Source organism: Morone saxatilis, unplaced genomic scaffold, assembly GCF_004916995.1.
Source record: "Morone saxatilis isolate NCDOM2014 unplaced genomic scaffold, NCSU_SB_2.0 Contig22, whole genome shotgun sequence".
NCBI classification, from domain to species: Eukaryota; Metazoa; Chordata; class Actinopteri; family Moronidae; genus Morone; species Morone saxatilis.
This window is the reverse complement of record NW_023339785.1, coordinates 21,468,386-21,485,597: the sequence shown is the minus strand read 5'-3', so window position 1 is coordinate 21,485,597 and position 17,212 is coordinate 21,468,386. Positions and strand designations below refer to the sequence as shown.

The window sequence follows — 17,212 nt, the reverse complement described above, 5'->3', positions numbered from 1 at the left end:
TAGTTAATTTGGTAGCTATTCATTAAAATCACAGGGCTATAATTGTTTGTTCAAGAATCGCCACCTTATTGGGGGGGAGGGTTTTGTGTGCCCCTGTGACCCTGGGAGCTGTGTGTGTGTCCGGGGAAAATTGGCCTCAGGGGATGGGCCAGACTGAGAACAATTCAGAGACCACCCATGAACTGGACATGAAGGAGATGCCGTACCTCACCCAGAGTCTTGTGTACTGCAGGAATATGGGTTACCAGAGCCGCTGCTATGAGTCACCTGGTCCTTATATAACCGAAGTAAGAGCTGTGTCTGTATTCTCTGCAGGAAATAAAACATGTTTTCAGTGGGTGTTTGGCTTGGCTCCTCAAGGGTTTGCGTCTCTGCTTTTTGCAGATGATGTGGTTCTGTTGGCTTCATCAGACCGTGACCTTCAGCACACACTGGACCAGTTTACAGCTGAATGTGAAGCAGTGAGGTGAAAAGTCAGGACCTCCAAGTCTGAGGCCATGGTGCTCTGCCAGATAATGGTGGATTGAGTCCTCCAGGTAGGGATTAAGCAAGTGTAGGAGTTCAAGTAACTTGGGGACTGTGAAATGGAGCATTAGATGGACAGGCTGATTGGTGCGGTGTCAGCAGTAATAGAGGCTTTGTACCAGACTGTTGTGGTGAAAGGGGAGCTGAGCCGGAAGGCAAAGCTTTCAATTTACTAGTTGATCTACGTTCTAACCTTTATTTATGGTTGTAAGCTTTGGGTAGTGACTGAAAGAATGAGATTGCGGGTATAGGCAGCAAAATTGCTGCTTGAAGTAAAGCCTTCCTTCCTTTGCATCAAAAGGAGCCAGTTCAGGTGGTTTGTGGATCTGATCAAGATACCTCCTGGAGGTACATGCTGGAGAGATTGCAGATCTGATCTAGTTTAGGAACACCTCAGGATCCTCCAGGAGGTGCTGGAGTGATTGCCTTGCTTTGCCTGCCACTACTGTTACAAAGGCCCAAATAAGCAGCAGAAAATGGAGTCATTATCAACCAATAATGATGTTAACAATGTATATCAACAAACTAAATATATGTTATTGATTACACTACAGCCTTTTAGATTGTCAATTAAAAAAAATACTGTACATTGAAATGGCTATTTTTCAACTTATAGTTGATTAATCCCTAATTGATTGATTACATTTCACAAAAAAAACACAAAAAGACCAAATATATTTAAGACTAATATAACATCAGTATAGTCTGACCCATGAATACTCATATAAAATATAACACTTAAAGTAAAAATTAGGTGTAGCCATGTAATTACCCAAATTATACATGTAATTTCATAACAATAAAGGCTATTTAAAAACCAGATAACTGTAATCTCATGAATGTAATTCTTTACTTTACAGACACAGAATATTTTGGAATGGTTTGTTTTCTGTCTCTTTCTTGCACACATATAAACACACACACACACACACGACCCAAAAAACACCTACTCAGCAGCAGACAATGGACAATGGTGACCTCTTTCGGCTGGGTGAGACTAATTGTGTTCAGGTGTGGGATTGTTTTTGGTGAAACAGCCTCATCTGACAACTAGAGAACAACTTCTGCCTCAAAATCAGCTACAGATTCAAAGAGGGGAACAGCAAATGCCAAAAAAGAGTCTGGCACGACTTCAACTCAACACATACAGGAAGTGTTGACAGACGCCTCAGAGGAGAGAAGCCTGTGGTAAGAAGAACCTCATTCAGCCAAAACAGTCGCGGGTACTGTAAGACTGTGGGATGTGTCATAGAACATAGAGTCGAGCTATAAATAGACAGGGATAAATCTGTTGGTGCTGAAATGATTCAGTTAGTGTGTGCGTCTGCGGTGAGAGGGTGAAAAAAAGAATTTGTATGTATTACTGCTTGTGCTGCAAAAGTGTGCATTTATATATGTATGTCTACGTGTGAGTGTGTGTGTCCATATCACTGCCTGACTGAGAGCCAGGAAAGGATAATCTGCAGGATGTTTCAGCAGCGCTATAGAACCACGCTGAGGGTTTTATTCCCAAAGTGACATCGTGAAAGATGTGTGTGTGTGTTTTTGTGGGTGAGAACCAGAAAGAGGGAAAGATTCAGAGTGTGAAAGATAGATATAATAAAAAAGCTCCCGTATCTGTGTCACTGAGCGAGCATTAGGATGTACGAGCATTATGCACATTTTTGTTTACGCATGCACGCTGTTGGACCGTGTGTCTTTCATGTGTGTTTCTGCACTCGACGCTGTATATGAAAGAGATTAGTCCAAACGGCAGAGCTGCTCCTCTGATATGGAAACAACTGAGCCTGGCTTTTATCTGCAATGCTAGGGCTTAGATCTGGTAGGCTCGCAAGCTATGGGGAGGAACATACACTCGCAGCGTGATTCCCACATGGATACACATAGGGACATATGCATGCATGCAAATGTGCAGCCAGAGATACTGCACACGTGTACATAAAAAAGTGTGCATAAGTGAACAAACATTCACAATACACTTCCCATGGCGTGACTTTTGAATCATAGTATGTGCTTTGATGTGAATAAAGGTCTGAAGTGCCATATCCATGTCAGTCTGTCTCTTTTCTTCTTAAGCATTTCTCTGTGTGTTGTTGTTTGTGTGCACACACCACAGGTTGCATTATCACATAAGCAGCATTCAACTAGTTGGCTCCACTGGGTAGATCTAGCTGGATATGTAGGGTAGTAAGCTGATAGACAAAATGACAGAGAGCATGTTTTCATGGTGGTTTCAGCGGTCTCTCTGGATTAAGGTTAAGCTTCAACCTCAATGACGGTTCCCACAGGGCACAGAGGGACACAACTGTCAAAGTAACAGATTGATTGACTACCCACCCAAATGACCAACTGTAACTGACAACGTAATCTGAAACACAACCTGATTGACTGACTAACAGGCTGACACACTACATGATGTATGCCTGAGAACTAACAAGCAGGTTTACTGACTAAGAGACGAGTGCAGCATTATCATTGACTACTTTAAAGAAACCCATCACATCTTATTTCCATGTGTTGGATGGCTTGTCTACAACATCTGTAATACTTGCCAATGTTTTCTATATCCCTGTGGCCAGCTGCCTACTTCACTTCTTTCATCCACTGGTGTCAGAAAACAGAAAAATCAGCAGTAGCAGGAAGAGGATCTACAGGGAGAGTTTGGCTGAGGTAAGATTAGGTTTCTTCTCTCCGCCGGGGGCATCGTCAGTGCTCTGTCTGTTATGAAAGTTGAAGCCTGAATTTTGGACTGTGTCTGTATGCACTAAGGTTTGAAAGCTGAATCAATTTTAATATCTTGGTTAGATGAAAATCAATGAGTCAGTGTTTCTTTTCATTGATGCACTACATAATGACATCTGTTTATACAGTTAAAGAAATCAGTTAAATCAAATCACATTAAGAATGTGGACGTCTTGTTATTTCAGTTGCATTTATGAAGGGCATTTGTGCACAGCTGATTTATTTCTGCAGCATTTTGAGACACATATGGTGATCCAAATGCTTTAAGCTGCATGCCAATGTTCATCTAAAAAGACACTCTTTCTTTGCCACTATTTTGTTATTTACATACACTCTCTATCACAAATAATAACAAACACTCTTTCAATGTTCAGAGCTGTGTGTCTTGCAGGCGAACCACCTTTGTTCGTCAACTCTTATGTATCAGCGTATCCAGTACAAGAATGACATGTAACCCATGATAGCGACAAGGCCCTAGGGATAGTAATGTCAGTATTTTGGTCCCCCACTTTGGGGGAAATATCTCAATGACTATTTGATGCATTGCCATGAAATTCAGTACAGAAATTCATGATATCCAGCAGATTCATTCTAATGACTTTGAGGATCCACCTGCCTCCATCATACCACCATCATCAGGTCAAAATGTTTGTTCAAACAAGCAATCATATATATAAGTACAGCCTCACAAAGCTGCTAGCATTGGTCTTCTAGTCTAGTCTTGTTTTCCAGTGTTTAGTCAGTCTGGCTCTGTAGCATGTGGATGGGAATACTAACTAACAAACTATGTAAACAGCTTACTCAGAATACAGCCAAAGGTCATAGCCAAGCCAACCAAAGTCAACAAATGATACCTGCAGTGTGGAAACACCACAGAGATGATTACTTAACAGTAGCACGAACGATACAATTTTTAAGAAAAGAAATATGAAAAAGATTTTTAAATACAGAAATTTTGGATGAAGCACATGACTGACTGACCCATAAAACAACTAAATGTCAGCCAAGTCGACTGACTGGCTGATTAACCTGCCATTTTTTATCCATTGCTTTGCAGCTGCTCTGTCCTGCAGTGAAAAAGAGTAGTTGTCCATGATGCCCAAAGTGCCAAAATGCGAAACTGTGCCAATTCTGTGGCTACCCACCGGGAAGAATGGAGGTAGGGAGAGGAGAGGAATGGAAGATAAGAAGCCACAGCAAGAGAGTACTGTAGGGGAAATGGAAGAGGACGTGAGACAAAGAAGAAAGGAGGAGGACGGCGAGAGGGGTTGGATGGGAGATGAGATTAAGTGAGATAAAACGAATAAAGTGAAAAAATGAATACACAGGGAGGAGGTGAGATGGAGCAAACAAAGAGGAGTGACAGAGTGAAGGACAGAGATGAAGAAATTAAACAAGGAAATGTGATAAAAAAGGATGAGCTAATGTATGTAAAAGCCTTTATGGCGTGTGTTAGTAATTGTTTTACTTTGACACGCACCCCGTTTGTGAACCACAAAAAGCTTTTACAAGGTGAATATTTAAATTATAATAGCTATCTGTTTATTCACTATGAGATGTGCATTCTTAAGAGGTTATACAAATGGAAAAAAATCAATTCAACTGAGCTGAAAAGCAGTTCTTTTAACTCTCTGGAGAATATTACAACAAAATAAACTCTGATTGTGCTTCAACTGTGATTTTTTTTTCCAGAGTAATGGCTTTTACCTTTATTGACTTGCACTAGAATTGCTAATGCTTATAACTTCTCCCTTTAATATCCTAAAAAACTAAAACTGAATGGACATCAAGGACTTTAAATGCATGATAAATTGGATTCTGTGAGTGTCTTTAAAACTTAAACTATCCCTTTAAGACTGACTAGCAGATGTATCCACTCTAGATTTAAGTGCTCAAATGTCTGGCAAGCTGGCTACCATAGAGCAATAATCGCTCACTTAGACACACACACACACACACACACACACATTCACTCTAAGACCCTGCTGGGCAGAGGAAAGCTGAAGACGATGATGTCATGACATAAACAATAGCTCATTCAGCTTTGGCGCTGGTGGTCAGGAAGCAAGACCGTGCTTAAAGGACAACATCTGTAGACGGGTGAGAGTAGTGAGAGAGAGAGAGAGGGAAGGAAAAGGGAAGGAGAGCCGACATCTTAAATCCCCCACTCATCCTGTAACTCATACTGAGCTGTGGAAGCACCGGGGAGAGTCTGTAAACAAATCCCAGCAGTTAGCTGCGCGGATCATGTCAGAGGTCTGTGCATCTATTTGGCATTCCAGTTGGTTAGTAACTGTAACTGTGCAGCTGGAGAACAAGCCACAGGGATTGTATGCAGGCCAGACAGACAGACAGACAGACCTATAGCCGTAGTTCAGGTTACATAGCTTTCTCCATATGGTTCCTGTTACCACCTCCCCCTTCAGTGGCTCTGCACTGTCTTCCTCAACCCTCTTTAGGCTATTAAGGTAATTAAATGTAAGAAAGTAGTGTCAGCTGTTGCTGTATTCCCACAATTCCTTGGGGTCTATGTAAAATGATGGAGAGATGCATGAGTTCGAGTGTAAAATCTCAGCATTATCATAAATATTAGCTGGCTATATGAGACAAAGTGAAAGTTACTCCTGCTGCGCAGTTCATTTATGTGATCCATTATTCTGACAGGCACCCTGTATCTTATTTCCATACTGCTCTGTGTAAAAGTGTTAATCTCACACATGAAACCACCACACCAGTCCTACAAATTCTGTTTCTGTTCAAAGACGGTCCTTTTTCATACATAAACCTTTCATAATTTGGCAGCACTGGGATTATCTCCCCCAGCTGTGCAAGTATGCCTTAAGCAAAATGGTTGACGAAAGCAAACACCCCAGCCACAATCTGCAGGTCTGCTTCATGAACTTGCTGTGTGTATTTACCAGGCTCTCAGTCACTACCACAGGAAGGAACTGTTTCATTTCAATTTCAACAATCCTGCTTAAACAGCCCCACTGACTCCATAAAAATGTAAAAGCTCTCTTACTGCAACTTGATTTTTTTCCAGTACCGCTGTGTTGTTTGCTTGTTGCTGTTTAATTCTGTTGTGCGAATGTAACGTTCACACTGAACTGCACAAAGCTATCCAACCATGTACAGTTTCCTGTCTCTTCTCTTCCAAAGACATGAAGGCTTTGCTTCTGAGCAGCATCATATATTTTATGTTGGTTGGCTGGGTAGACTGGTACGGATTTGTCTGGCAACTGAGTTTGCATGTATGGACAAATAACTCTCTTTTGAACAGCCAGACCACCACAGTCACCCCCTATCAACCACCCTGCCCCCCCCTCTAAGGCCCACAGCTCGGTCTCACCATGCTCACGCCACCTGCTGGTTAAGCCAAGGTCACAGCATATTACAGTAATTATACTTGAAGAACACCATATATCTATAATAGCTACACAAAGCTTCCATTGCCTGGCTGCAAGAGGACACACACTGGCATCTGTCATCAGTAATCTAAACATTCATTCAACTGTATTAAAAACACTAAATGCAAGATAACTCATTCGCTGTGTAGTGGTTCAGAAACTCACTCCCACTCTAAAGCTGAGTGTACGTCATGTTTCTTCTAAATGGACAGCTTAATAATGGTGGAACAGTCGTCACTGAGTCATTATGAAATATGCAGTTAAATGTTCCTTCGTGATTAACAGTACGATGTACAGTGTGTATTAGAAGTTATAATCACATAAACGTTTAAAAAATTAAGAATGAAGAATGAAGCTCGAAGCACAGCCTGGATATTATTATCTGGACAATACAGAAGGAGTAAACATCACAATTACCATCCTGCTAATATCTGTGTTTATATCACACCTGTCTGTCCTGGGAGAGGAATCCTTCCTCTGTGGCTCTTCTGCGGGGTTCTTTGATTTTTTTCTGTCTTTAAAGGGATTTTTGGGGGAGTTTTTCCTTACCCAGACTGAGGCTCTATGAGTTGAATGTTGTACAGATTGTAAAGCCTCTTAAGGTTCTCTGTGATTTGTGATTTTGGGCTATATTAATAAAATGTATCTTGACATCCGTCAAAAAACTACATGCATATTTCTGATGTTAATTACAAAGAACTGCATCATGACAGGAGATAATGGAAATACCAAGCAACTGATGATATTTGGATCCAGGCTAGTTGGGAAATTATTATATTGGGATTTAAAATGTTCTGACTTTGGCGACTGCTAGTGGTAATATCAAAAAAGACACTGCGTCAGACAGCAACGCACTCTGATAACACCCTCTCTCCCCCCAATAAAGGGCTGAAATTAAGCATTTTCCCCCTTTTTACCAAGGATTGTCTAATTTATCTTTAAACAAAACCCATCGGAACCCCGGGGTTTGAAACACCTAACACTGGACTCCTTACCTGACAGAGTTTATCATGGCTCCGCAACCTTCTATGGCTCCCTGGGAGTCTGTGTGGTATCCATTAGGGATGGCCCAGCGTCCGGGCTGGCTCAGCACAAACTCTGACCTGCTCCCCGGTATGGTGGTCCTCAGCGGGCTTCCTCCTATTCCAGCCACAGCTCCAGCTCCACGGACAGTGCTCTCCCCAGCTGTGAGATCACCCCCTGGGGCATCTGGTCCAGCCTCAGCCCCTTCTTGCTCCAGAACAGTTGCCAGCTCCAGCTCCAGGGGTTCAGGACCCTGTAACAGCGCCCTCTGTTGGATGAGCGGCGTCAGTGGTGCCTCGAAGCTGACACAGCTGTCTGTCTCATCTGTGAGTGACAGTACATCCAGAGAGTCCAGGCTGCTGTAGCAGGTCCCGCCCCTCAGCAGGGCAGACTCTACGATGCGCTCGAACGTGGAGCTGAAGCCGTCTTTATTGTCCACCCTACCTTTCTCCCTCTCTTCCTCCAACTCCCTCTCCTCTTCCTCATCTTCCTCCTCCTGAACAACCTGCTCAACAATCTGCTCAAACACAGAGCTGAAACTGTCCTGGTTTTCTCTCCCATCTCCCTCTTTCTCAACCTCCTCCTCCTCCTCTTCCTCCACTTCTGTGTCGGCCTGTTCTACAGTCGTCTCAAAGTTAGAGCTGAAAGCGTCCAAGTGTGTATGAGCCCCCCCCTCATCTCCTCCATCGTCCTCCTCACATACTTCATCTTCCTCTTCATTCCCACCTATGCCATTTTCCAGTCTGTTTCAACAGGGAGAAAGAAAAGAAGAGGAAATTACGTTTAGCATATGACTCAAGCATACGACAGTTTCTTTGTTGAGATTGGCACACACGTAAAGCAGATCATTCATATTCATTGCTGGAATCAGTCTCCATTCAGGAGGAGTATGCACAATGGGCAAATATTTCAGCTTGAATAGCCACACTGACAATTGAAGGAAGATGAAAGGTGAAGAGCACTGTTCAATTTGCTACTTTGTGAATAGCTGGAAGCTCATCTCACCTCGGGTGTCAAACTATATCATCCCTTATATTTGTGAGAATATGAATACATTGTAGTGCTCTGTGTTTGCTGCTGATGGACAGAAATAACCCATAAAAGTAGTTTAATTAAAATGGTGACGTAAAACAGCTTAATTTACTACCACTACTGCACCTTTCTCACATAGCAAAGCTCTAATTAACAAACATGTTGTTCTGCCACATTGTGAACTCTTTACTTACTGTCTTTCGCTATCTTTGTTGGTTTAAAATTGGTTTACTGGGTCCTCTCAGTTTCTCACTCTGTTTGTTTTCCTTTCAGCTTATTTAGTTTAGGCTTTTTGCCTATTTATTTCATAAAATGCTAATTAGGCTAATTATGTACCAGAGAACCACACTGAGAAGACAATTTGCCATTGAAAATAATGGACATGGAAATGAGGCACTCTGTTATAGTATTAACAGAAATAATAAACACTGTCTGTCCGACCACAAAAGACAGTCTCGGCTCACTATAAAACGTGTTCCTTAAAGGTTGTGTGTAACATTTAGGAGGATCTATTGAGCCGTAGAGATCCATGGAGTCTGCACCTCGCATTAGCTTCACTTTTCACATCATTATTTTAGTCCACCATTTATCAAACAGTCTACAGACTAACAGGATATAGGAGTCTTGGCCACTTAAAGGACCAGTATGTAGGATTTAGTGGCATCTAGCGGTGCAGATTGCAACCCCCTCACTTCAACCTCCCCTTCCAAGCATGAAGGAGAAACTCTGGGCTACTGTAGAAACATGGCAGGCCTGCATCTACAGCGTCTGTAGATATTTTATTCTAAGGCAACAAAAACATAACGATCCTTACTTTCAGGTGATTACACACTAATGAAAACATAGTTATGAATATTATATTCCATTCCTGCACACTGGACGTTTAAATTTTATATCATACTTTGACACGTAAAGGTCACAAGTTGTAGTCACCAGATTTTCACATCTTAAAAGCAGTATGCAGTATATCTTGACAGAGTGCTACAGTAAAGATGATTTAGTGAACCAACCGGCCAGCTTGTTGAGGGTGAGCTGCCTCCGCCTCTGTAGACGGTTGCATCTCTTCATTTTCCTTCCCCTCCTCTTCTTCTTTCACCCCCTCCGCCCCATGTGTTTCCTCCTCCCCCGTTGAGCTTACCTCCACATTTATACATCCTTCCCCCCTCGTCCCATCCCTCTCTCCCTCCGCCCCTCCGTCTGTCTGTTGCTCCTCATCACTAGTGCCATCTACCCTCTCTTCTTTCAACTCACCCTCTACTCCCTCATCCTTTAGGTCTTCCCTCCCCTCTCCTTCCCCGTGTATCTCCCCTTGTGCCTCCTCCTCCCCCTCTCTGATCTCTTCTTGTTGTTTCCCCTCCTCTATCTCGTCCTTTGCCCCGGCCCCCAGCTTGTCCTGCTCTGCCTGGTTGTGTGTCTCTGTGGGCGGGTCGGTGGTGGTGGCTGTATTGGGCTCCACAGGGTTCTCTGGTGGGGTGGGAGAGGGCAGAGCCTGCCCCTCCTGGGTCATGGTGCTCTTCACTGAGGGGGGTTGCTGTCCACTCTGGCCAGAGATGAGTACCAGAGCTTCAGATCAGCAAGCAGGGAGGACCCTCTGCAGAGAAAAGAAACACAAAATCAGCATGAAATGAAGGACCAAGTGAAAATGAGACAGAGGAGGAGGAAGCAGTGTTATAAATGACTATAATAACTACAGCAGATACTGATACAGTCATTTTATTATTTCTAGTCTTAATTACATCTCACAGAGGTCACATTCAACAAAAGAGCAGCTGTGTATTTGTGTGTTGAAGTGTTTTACTAGCTGTGCATGTTAGAGAGAGAGATGCATATGTCTGGAACACTTTGTCCTCTGCACCAGATGATCCCAAAACAGCTCTGAAGGGAGGGCAGGAAAAGGTAGATAAAATAGAAAGCAGAGAGGAATACAGGCAGACAGGCAGGCAGGCAGGCACAGAGAGAGATTTGTTTAATAAAGCTCAACAGATCCCTGTCAAAATGATCCTGCTAGCTCATCCGCTCTCTGTCTATGTGGCGATTTCACAGCTGAATAACTAACTATCTGTTTCCATCCCTGCCGCGACTGTGCTTTGAGTAAATGCATGATAGTAACCTGAGATTTGAATATGTATCCTAATGGTCTACTGTTACTCTCACTTGCACTGTTGCAGCCAAGACCTCTGTACATCAGGTCTTCCTCTATCCTTACTGAGGCTCAAGGGCAAATGCTAATGAGCAGCTCTTAATTACGGTTCTGCAGAGCTAGTTATCTTTCAATTACTGCTGGCTGATATATTATTCTTTTAACGAAAAATACGTTTTTTTTTGTGAGTATAAAAAATTAAATGAATCCTTTTTTAGACACGATGTGATGAATGAATTTGATTAGCTCTGAAACAGTTTCTGGACTGAAAGAAACATTTTAAAAGAGTTTTGATAACCGATCAATCCCTCAAGTATTTGTCAAGCAAAACCATAAAACATGTGTTGGTTCCAGATTCTCAAATATCTGTATTAGGATTTACTTCCTGTTTCATATATTATATTTTTGAGTTTTTTAAGAAGGATTCAATGGCCTCTTCTTGCAATTCATTTTAATATGGCGTCAATCAAGCTGAAGAGAAATGAGAAAATCTAACAATGCACATTTTTATTAACCACAAAGCTGCATCTGTGAAGGAAATTCTGTTATTGTTGCAGAGTGCAGCCAGGAAACAGCCCTGTCTGCCTGATACAAAGTCCTTAGCCACATTAGATCTCTGCTCTGCTGAATCATCCGCAGCAGGGGACTTACAGAAAACTGCAGTAAAATATTTACTGGGATTTAAAGCTTTTCTGATGGCATACCGATGCAGGTAAGGATCTAGTTAAGGCTCAAATGAGCATGCTGACTCATGCCAACAAAACTCCACTTGTTTCCAATGGGGAGATTTCTAGCATTTCTGATAGATTTTGATATCAAACTGTATATGGGATAGAGAGGAAAGATGTTGCAAGTGCTTTGGCTTAGCCCCTGAGCACGAGGACACCACAGGCCGACTAAATGTTTCATCAGAGCTGCAAAGAGATGATGCAAATTATGCAGAACTGAGAAAGTCAGGCAAATTGCTCCTTTATTTCAGTCTTGTCTCTTAATTACAGCAGACCTTTCCCTTTCTGAGGACTTCATGTTGTCAACTAAAAGCAATATCGAGTTCTCAATCTCAAACCCCGTGGCAGATGTTATTACTGGAGCACTCAAAGCCAAGAATAAGCCAGAAAATATCTTGGCTTTACACTATCATTCTCCTCATCGCATTGCAGTTTGAATATGGGAAAATCTGTCTCCTGTCACTCTGAGAAATACAAGCGGTATAAGTAACATCAGCACTTATTTGGTTTTTCACGACCAAGCACAGTGTGTGCTAGCGTCTTCTAATCCTTCTCACCCTGACTGCTGTTGAAAGTGTTGATCTCAAAGGACACTGACTGATCCCCCAACAAATTCTTTCTGAATACAGGATCAGTGATTGGCCAACTCATTCTTCTTTTTTTGGGGATGAGCATGGGAATGTTTTGCATTATGTTTTGAGGCACCAGGCGGTTTGCTTCAGTATTTTCCATCTGCAGAAACATCAATCACTTCACAGTATGGGTCGCATCTGATTTATTAACTGCATTATGACAAACTAAGAAAGGTACGTTTCAAAATCTGGAGATAAATCTAAAGGTTGTGCCTATTGTCTTTAACAATAATTGATTAGTATGAGCTCAAATAAGCCTAAACTCTACTCACACACGTGTACTAGGCATACGCAAACAATTTGCATCCATTTATTCGATTACACAAAGATGCATTTGCACATATTAACACACAATCAAACACACACACCAACAAAACAGTGACACATCTCCATAAATGGAAACAGTGAACAGTTATGAAACCAGACACGGAAAGTGGGAATTCTCTCTCTCTCTCCCTCTCGCTGTGTCTCCAGTGTCCTGTTTTTCTCCCACTCTCTCCTCTTCATCTGTTCTACATTATGTTTTCTGCTATCTCACTGTCTAACTGCGCTCTCTCTTTTCTCTGTCTCAGCCTCTCATTTTGCATTAATTGAGGTAAATGGGTCTTAGCCAGCAGAAAAAAAAACTGAAGACCGTGGAAGCGAGCAGCACTAAGAGTCCCGCTGCTGAGGAGAGAGAGAGCAGATGTGCTCAGACACCCCACATAGGTGGATGGAGAAAACACAGCCAGTGATAGAGAATGTGTGTCTCTCAGTCTTTGTGTCTCTATGTATACAATGGCTATCAGGAGAGACTTATTGCATTCCACTTTTGTCAGCAGAACACTGGGACTCTTAAAGCCTTATCAATTTCCTTTAATTGCGATCGGACCATCTGCCAATCATGTGAACAACACACAAACACACATGCCAATCCGGGCATATAAACCACCAATCCAGTGAGGATGACGTTGGATAAAAGGCCAAGTCTCCATTAAATAGCTCTTCTCTGTCTCTTGTGCTTTTTATATCTCTCTCTATCTCTCTGCCTGTCTTTCTGTCTCACTCAGACATGCTCACACACACTCTCTGATACACTCACGCCACAATGCACACACATACACACCACGGAAGGCGTAATTTATTGATCCCTCAGACACAGAGCCACAGTCCACTGGGAGTCTCCAGCGATAAGCCTGACTGGTCTCTATAGGCTGAAAGATGCCAAAGAAACACTACTGAGGTAATCAGACTAGAGCCTTCAAAAATAAGAGAAAACAATGGAATAGGAAGCCCCCCCAGCTGCTGCATTGCGTCCCAGCATTCAATATGATTTAACTTCACATTGCGTGTGATGGGCTCTGCAACACTCATTTAACTGTTTTACTGTTGCTCTCTTAAAACTTGACTTGGTTTGTGCTATTAAATGCAGTTTAACAGCTTAATATTACACTCGCATAAAGGTTGGGGGACCCGTAGGAGATTTAAAAAAAGGATGGTTCACATTAAAGCAGCAGAGGCCGAGATATCCTGACTTCTTGACCCCAGTAAGGTTCAAAAACGCTTGCTCCTACATTTCCCATAATGCAATCAATAATGCATACAACATTCATACAAGTCAGGAAAGACATTCACATCAGCCTCCCATTTGTAATTCGGCTGCAGCGACGATATCTCCGTCACTTGGTGGGAAAGAACAAAGAAGTCAACACACCGTTGCAAAGTCACCATTTCTGGCAGGTACACTTAAATAAGATGAAATATTAACATCAATTCAGCTTCTTTAAAAGGAGCTGAACAGTGACTGTGTCTGGTTTTACAAACTGCTCCAAAAATGTGACACAAAAGAAGCTTCTTACGACAAGGCTACCAGTCAGGGTAACCATCTTGGAATAATCTGTGAACATTTCTAAATTGGGATGGGAGGTATTCCTGATCTTTCCATTCTGCCAACATCCTGTGAAGCAGCATTAGACCCTCCCTGTCTGGTTAATACCCATGCCTTTCAAACGCCACACCAGGCTTTCCGTTAAGAAACTGTAGTCACCAAACGCTTATCATCCCATCATCAGAATGATTTTCTTTGATTTTTAAAAGCTCCTCTCTAGCCACAGAAGATATTACATAACTGTTTTCACAGGTCAAGCAGTACTCTCTATTTGAATTTAGTCGAGTGTCGCAGTGAAGAAATTTCTTCTGCCGTCGTGTAGGGTGGCTCAACAGTGCGGTATTACCAAAATGACGGTAGTACCATGTGGTACTACCGCCATCTTGTTGTTTTTGCAACTACTTTGTAAGGGACACAAACCGCCACAGCTGTGGTGAACTGGGATAAACAGCGGACCATTTCTACTAAAAGACTGCTGGCGTTTTCACTCAGGAGTGTTTCTAGAGCGAGTGAGACGGAGGCTACGTGACGTTTTCCTCTGTGGTATTGTAGCACTGCACTTACTGTGTCGAATCTTTTCAGCCTAACCACTCTGGGACGCATTCCCGTCCTAAATGCTGTAAACATGAAGTGTTGCCATTTCCTGCAGTTGGCTTGTCAATAACGCTGTAATTTTATTATTGCGGTTATCGCAACAGCCCCAAGCCTCGAGGTTCCCCCTTCGAGCATTAAACTGATCAAAAATATAACATCTGGATAACTTTGTGCCTTTAAGCAGGGCACTTTACTTCGAGTGGAGTTCCACCATGAACAGATGTTATTGGCAGTGATTGAATGTAACATGGCGCACTGGAGAGGATTACCCAGGATTCCCAGAGAGTTTAACAAATGACAGAGCTTCACAATAGGGAAGAAAATCATGTTGCTGGTTTTTCTGACACAATATGATGTGACTTGTAGTACTGCAATATGAAATGATTGAATTACAGCCAACTCATGTTAAAGCCATAATCTCCTTAATCCTTCATCTCTAATCTCTCTCTCTCTCTCTCTCCTCTCTCTCTCCTTCTCTCTACTATCTATCTATCTATCTATAGCTCAGTTTTGCTTGTAAATCTTTCTGAAAGCACTGATCTGCCTGCAGATACTCGTGTTGGGCATCACAGCATCGCCTTTTACTGAGTTTAAGTGGTGGAACAGGCAGCCAATTGCCCACTTTTAACTTGTCTGACCTCATTATGTTTGAAGTGCCTCCCCACATTCATGTTAAACAACAAAAAAAACATTTGGAGTTCTTTTGTTTGTGCTGTGTGCCACCATGAGGGTTTCTTACTGAAAGCCACCACCACAGTGCTGACAAGTGGTGCGAAGGACAAAATGTTTGCCGCTTCACTGCAGCCGGTGACATCGAACCGATTATCCCATCTTCTAATATGTAAATTGTATTATAGAAATTGAATAAGCAGTCCACAGTGTTACATATTTTTAGATTTTTTTTTTGCACCATTTTCGCTTTCACTGGATAAGAGAGGGAGAGAGAGGAGGTGAAACACAACAAATAAACAGGCTTCAAACGTAACCACGGATATCATAGCAGACACCGTACCCGCGAAGACCACCAGGACAACAGTCTAAATACCTTTCATGAAGAGCTAATTAGTAATCAAAATGAATTTATGAAGCTATCAGCTGAACACTGATGGATGATAATCAGATCTGAATACTAAGTGCACGGAGGGGAAACCTCCCCCCTCCTCCTAATCTCTTCCTCTATCAGAGAGACCAGAAAAAACACTGCAGTCTCATACTATAAATGACCTACTGACCCTGTTCATAATATGCAGGCTGGGTGCAGCACTGCAGCTTTCTCACACACACACACACACACACACAGTGCAGCGATAGAGTCACCTTTCAAAAATGCTGTTGTGTTACATGCACAGATGCAGACAGAGAGGAAGAAAAATCATTTCCTGGTTGTTAGGCCTGGGACGGGAAAGCAGGAAAACACAGTTGGAAGGGGTCCAGGGTGTTTTCTTAACCTGCCTGTCTGCAAACAAGTCACACCAGCATGACAACAGAGCACTCCAACTAACCACACCAGCCTACTGGAGCGTAACAGTCAGCCAGCTCGCCCAAATCACCCCAATATGTCACTTCTACGCTGTCAAGGTCAACCGCCCAGTCGCATTGTGTCACTCTAAACGCTCAGATCTAAATACATGCTCACAGTAATGTGGTGATTTATCTTGTTTTTTTTCAGGGGGCGATTTCCCTGGGCACTTCCATTTTGTTATGCAGATGTATTCTTTATTATACACACACACACACACACACACACACACACAACATGCGCTTTGTGGCATCTGAATGACTTGCGAGTATTATTATGTTTCCCCTTGTTTGCAATCCGAATGATTTATATCTTCTGAAACATGGTTTGAAAGTGTTTCTGATCAGCAATCTTTCTAATAAAGTAATCAGAGGGATTAAAAAAAGAGAGGAGGACAGTGAGAGAGAGAGAATAATGAGAAGAAGAGGAGGAGATAGACAGTTTGGTCTGGAGGTGCTGCTGGTGTATCTGAAGTCAGACACCTTGGGTTCATGATGATTACATTGGAGAGAGCTGCACTTTTGCCTCGGAGATGCCACTGTTGTAAGGGAGGGGGGGGTCATGAATTACAATGGATCTAGACTAGACATGTAAATGTCTATAATTAAGATAATAGTGACTTTGCTTTTGGGAAGAAAACTAAGCTGCCATCAAACACCTGTTTTAAAGAAGCCACCCACATCCTCAAGAGGCAGAGATAAGTCTATAGGCCAGAGGCTCTGGCTCACAAGAAAAATAAATACATAATACTCTTCTATATACACACTTGAGACTGTGTGTTAAGGTTGTTTATTAATGTCATCTGTTAGTATATCATTAATATGGAGGCTTACAGTAAGACAGTCGAGGTTAACCTTTAAAAATGTACAATGTGGTTACTGTGTGTCTGCTTCTTCATCCAAAGTATCTCACTTAAAAAGACATAAACAAACAGCAGATAGACAAGGCTTATTGTCTCTCTCTCTCTCTCTCTCTCCCTCCTCTCTCTCTCTCTCCGTGTGTG

At 42.4% G+C, this 17,212-nt stretch overlaps 1 protein-coding gene across 3 annotated transcripts in view; it reads right to left on the bottom strand.

Moving 5' to 3' along the window:
- Positions 1-17,212, bottom strand: part of psd2 (pleckstrin and Sec7 domain containing 2) — a 37,165-nt gene that overhangs the window by 18,478 nt on the left and 1,475 nt on the right. For all 3 annotated transcript variants that reach the window (XM_035669240.1, XM_035669238.1, XM_035669239.1), the window contains exons 2-3: positions 9,740-10,320; positions 7,670-8,440 (exon numbers count right to left, since the gene is read on the bottom strand). In XM_035669240.1, coding sequence (XP_035525133.1) covers positions 7,670-8,440; positions 9,740-10,236 — 1,268 coding nt within the window. In that variant the 5' untranslated portion in view covers positions 10,237-10,320. The remainder of the gene's footprint in view (positions 1-7,669; positions 8,441-9,739; positions 10,321-17,212) is intronic.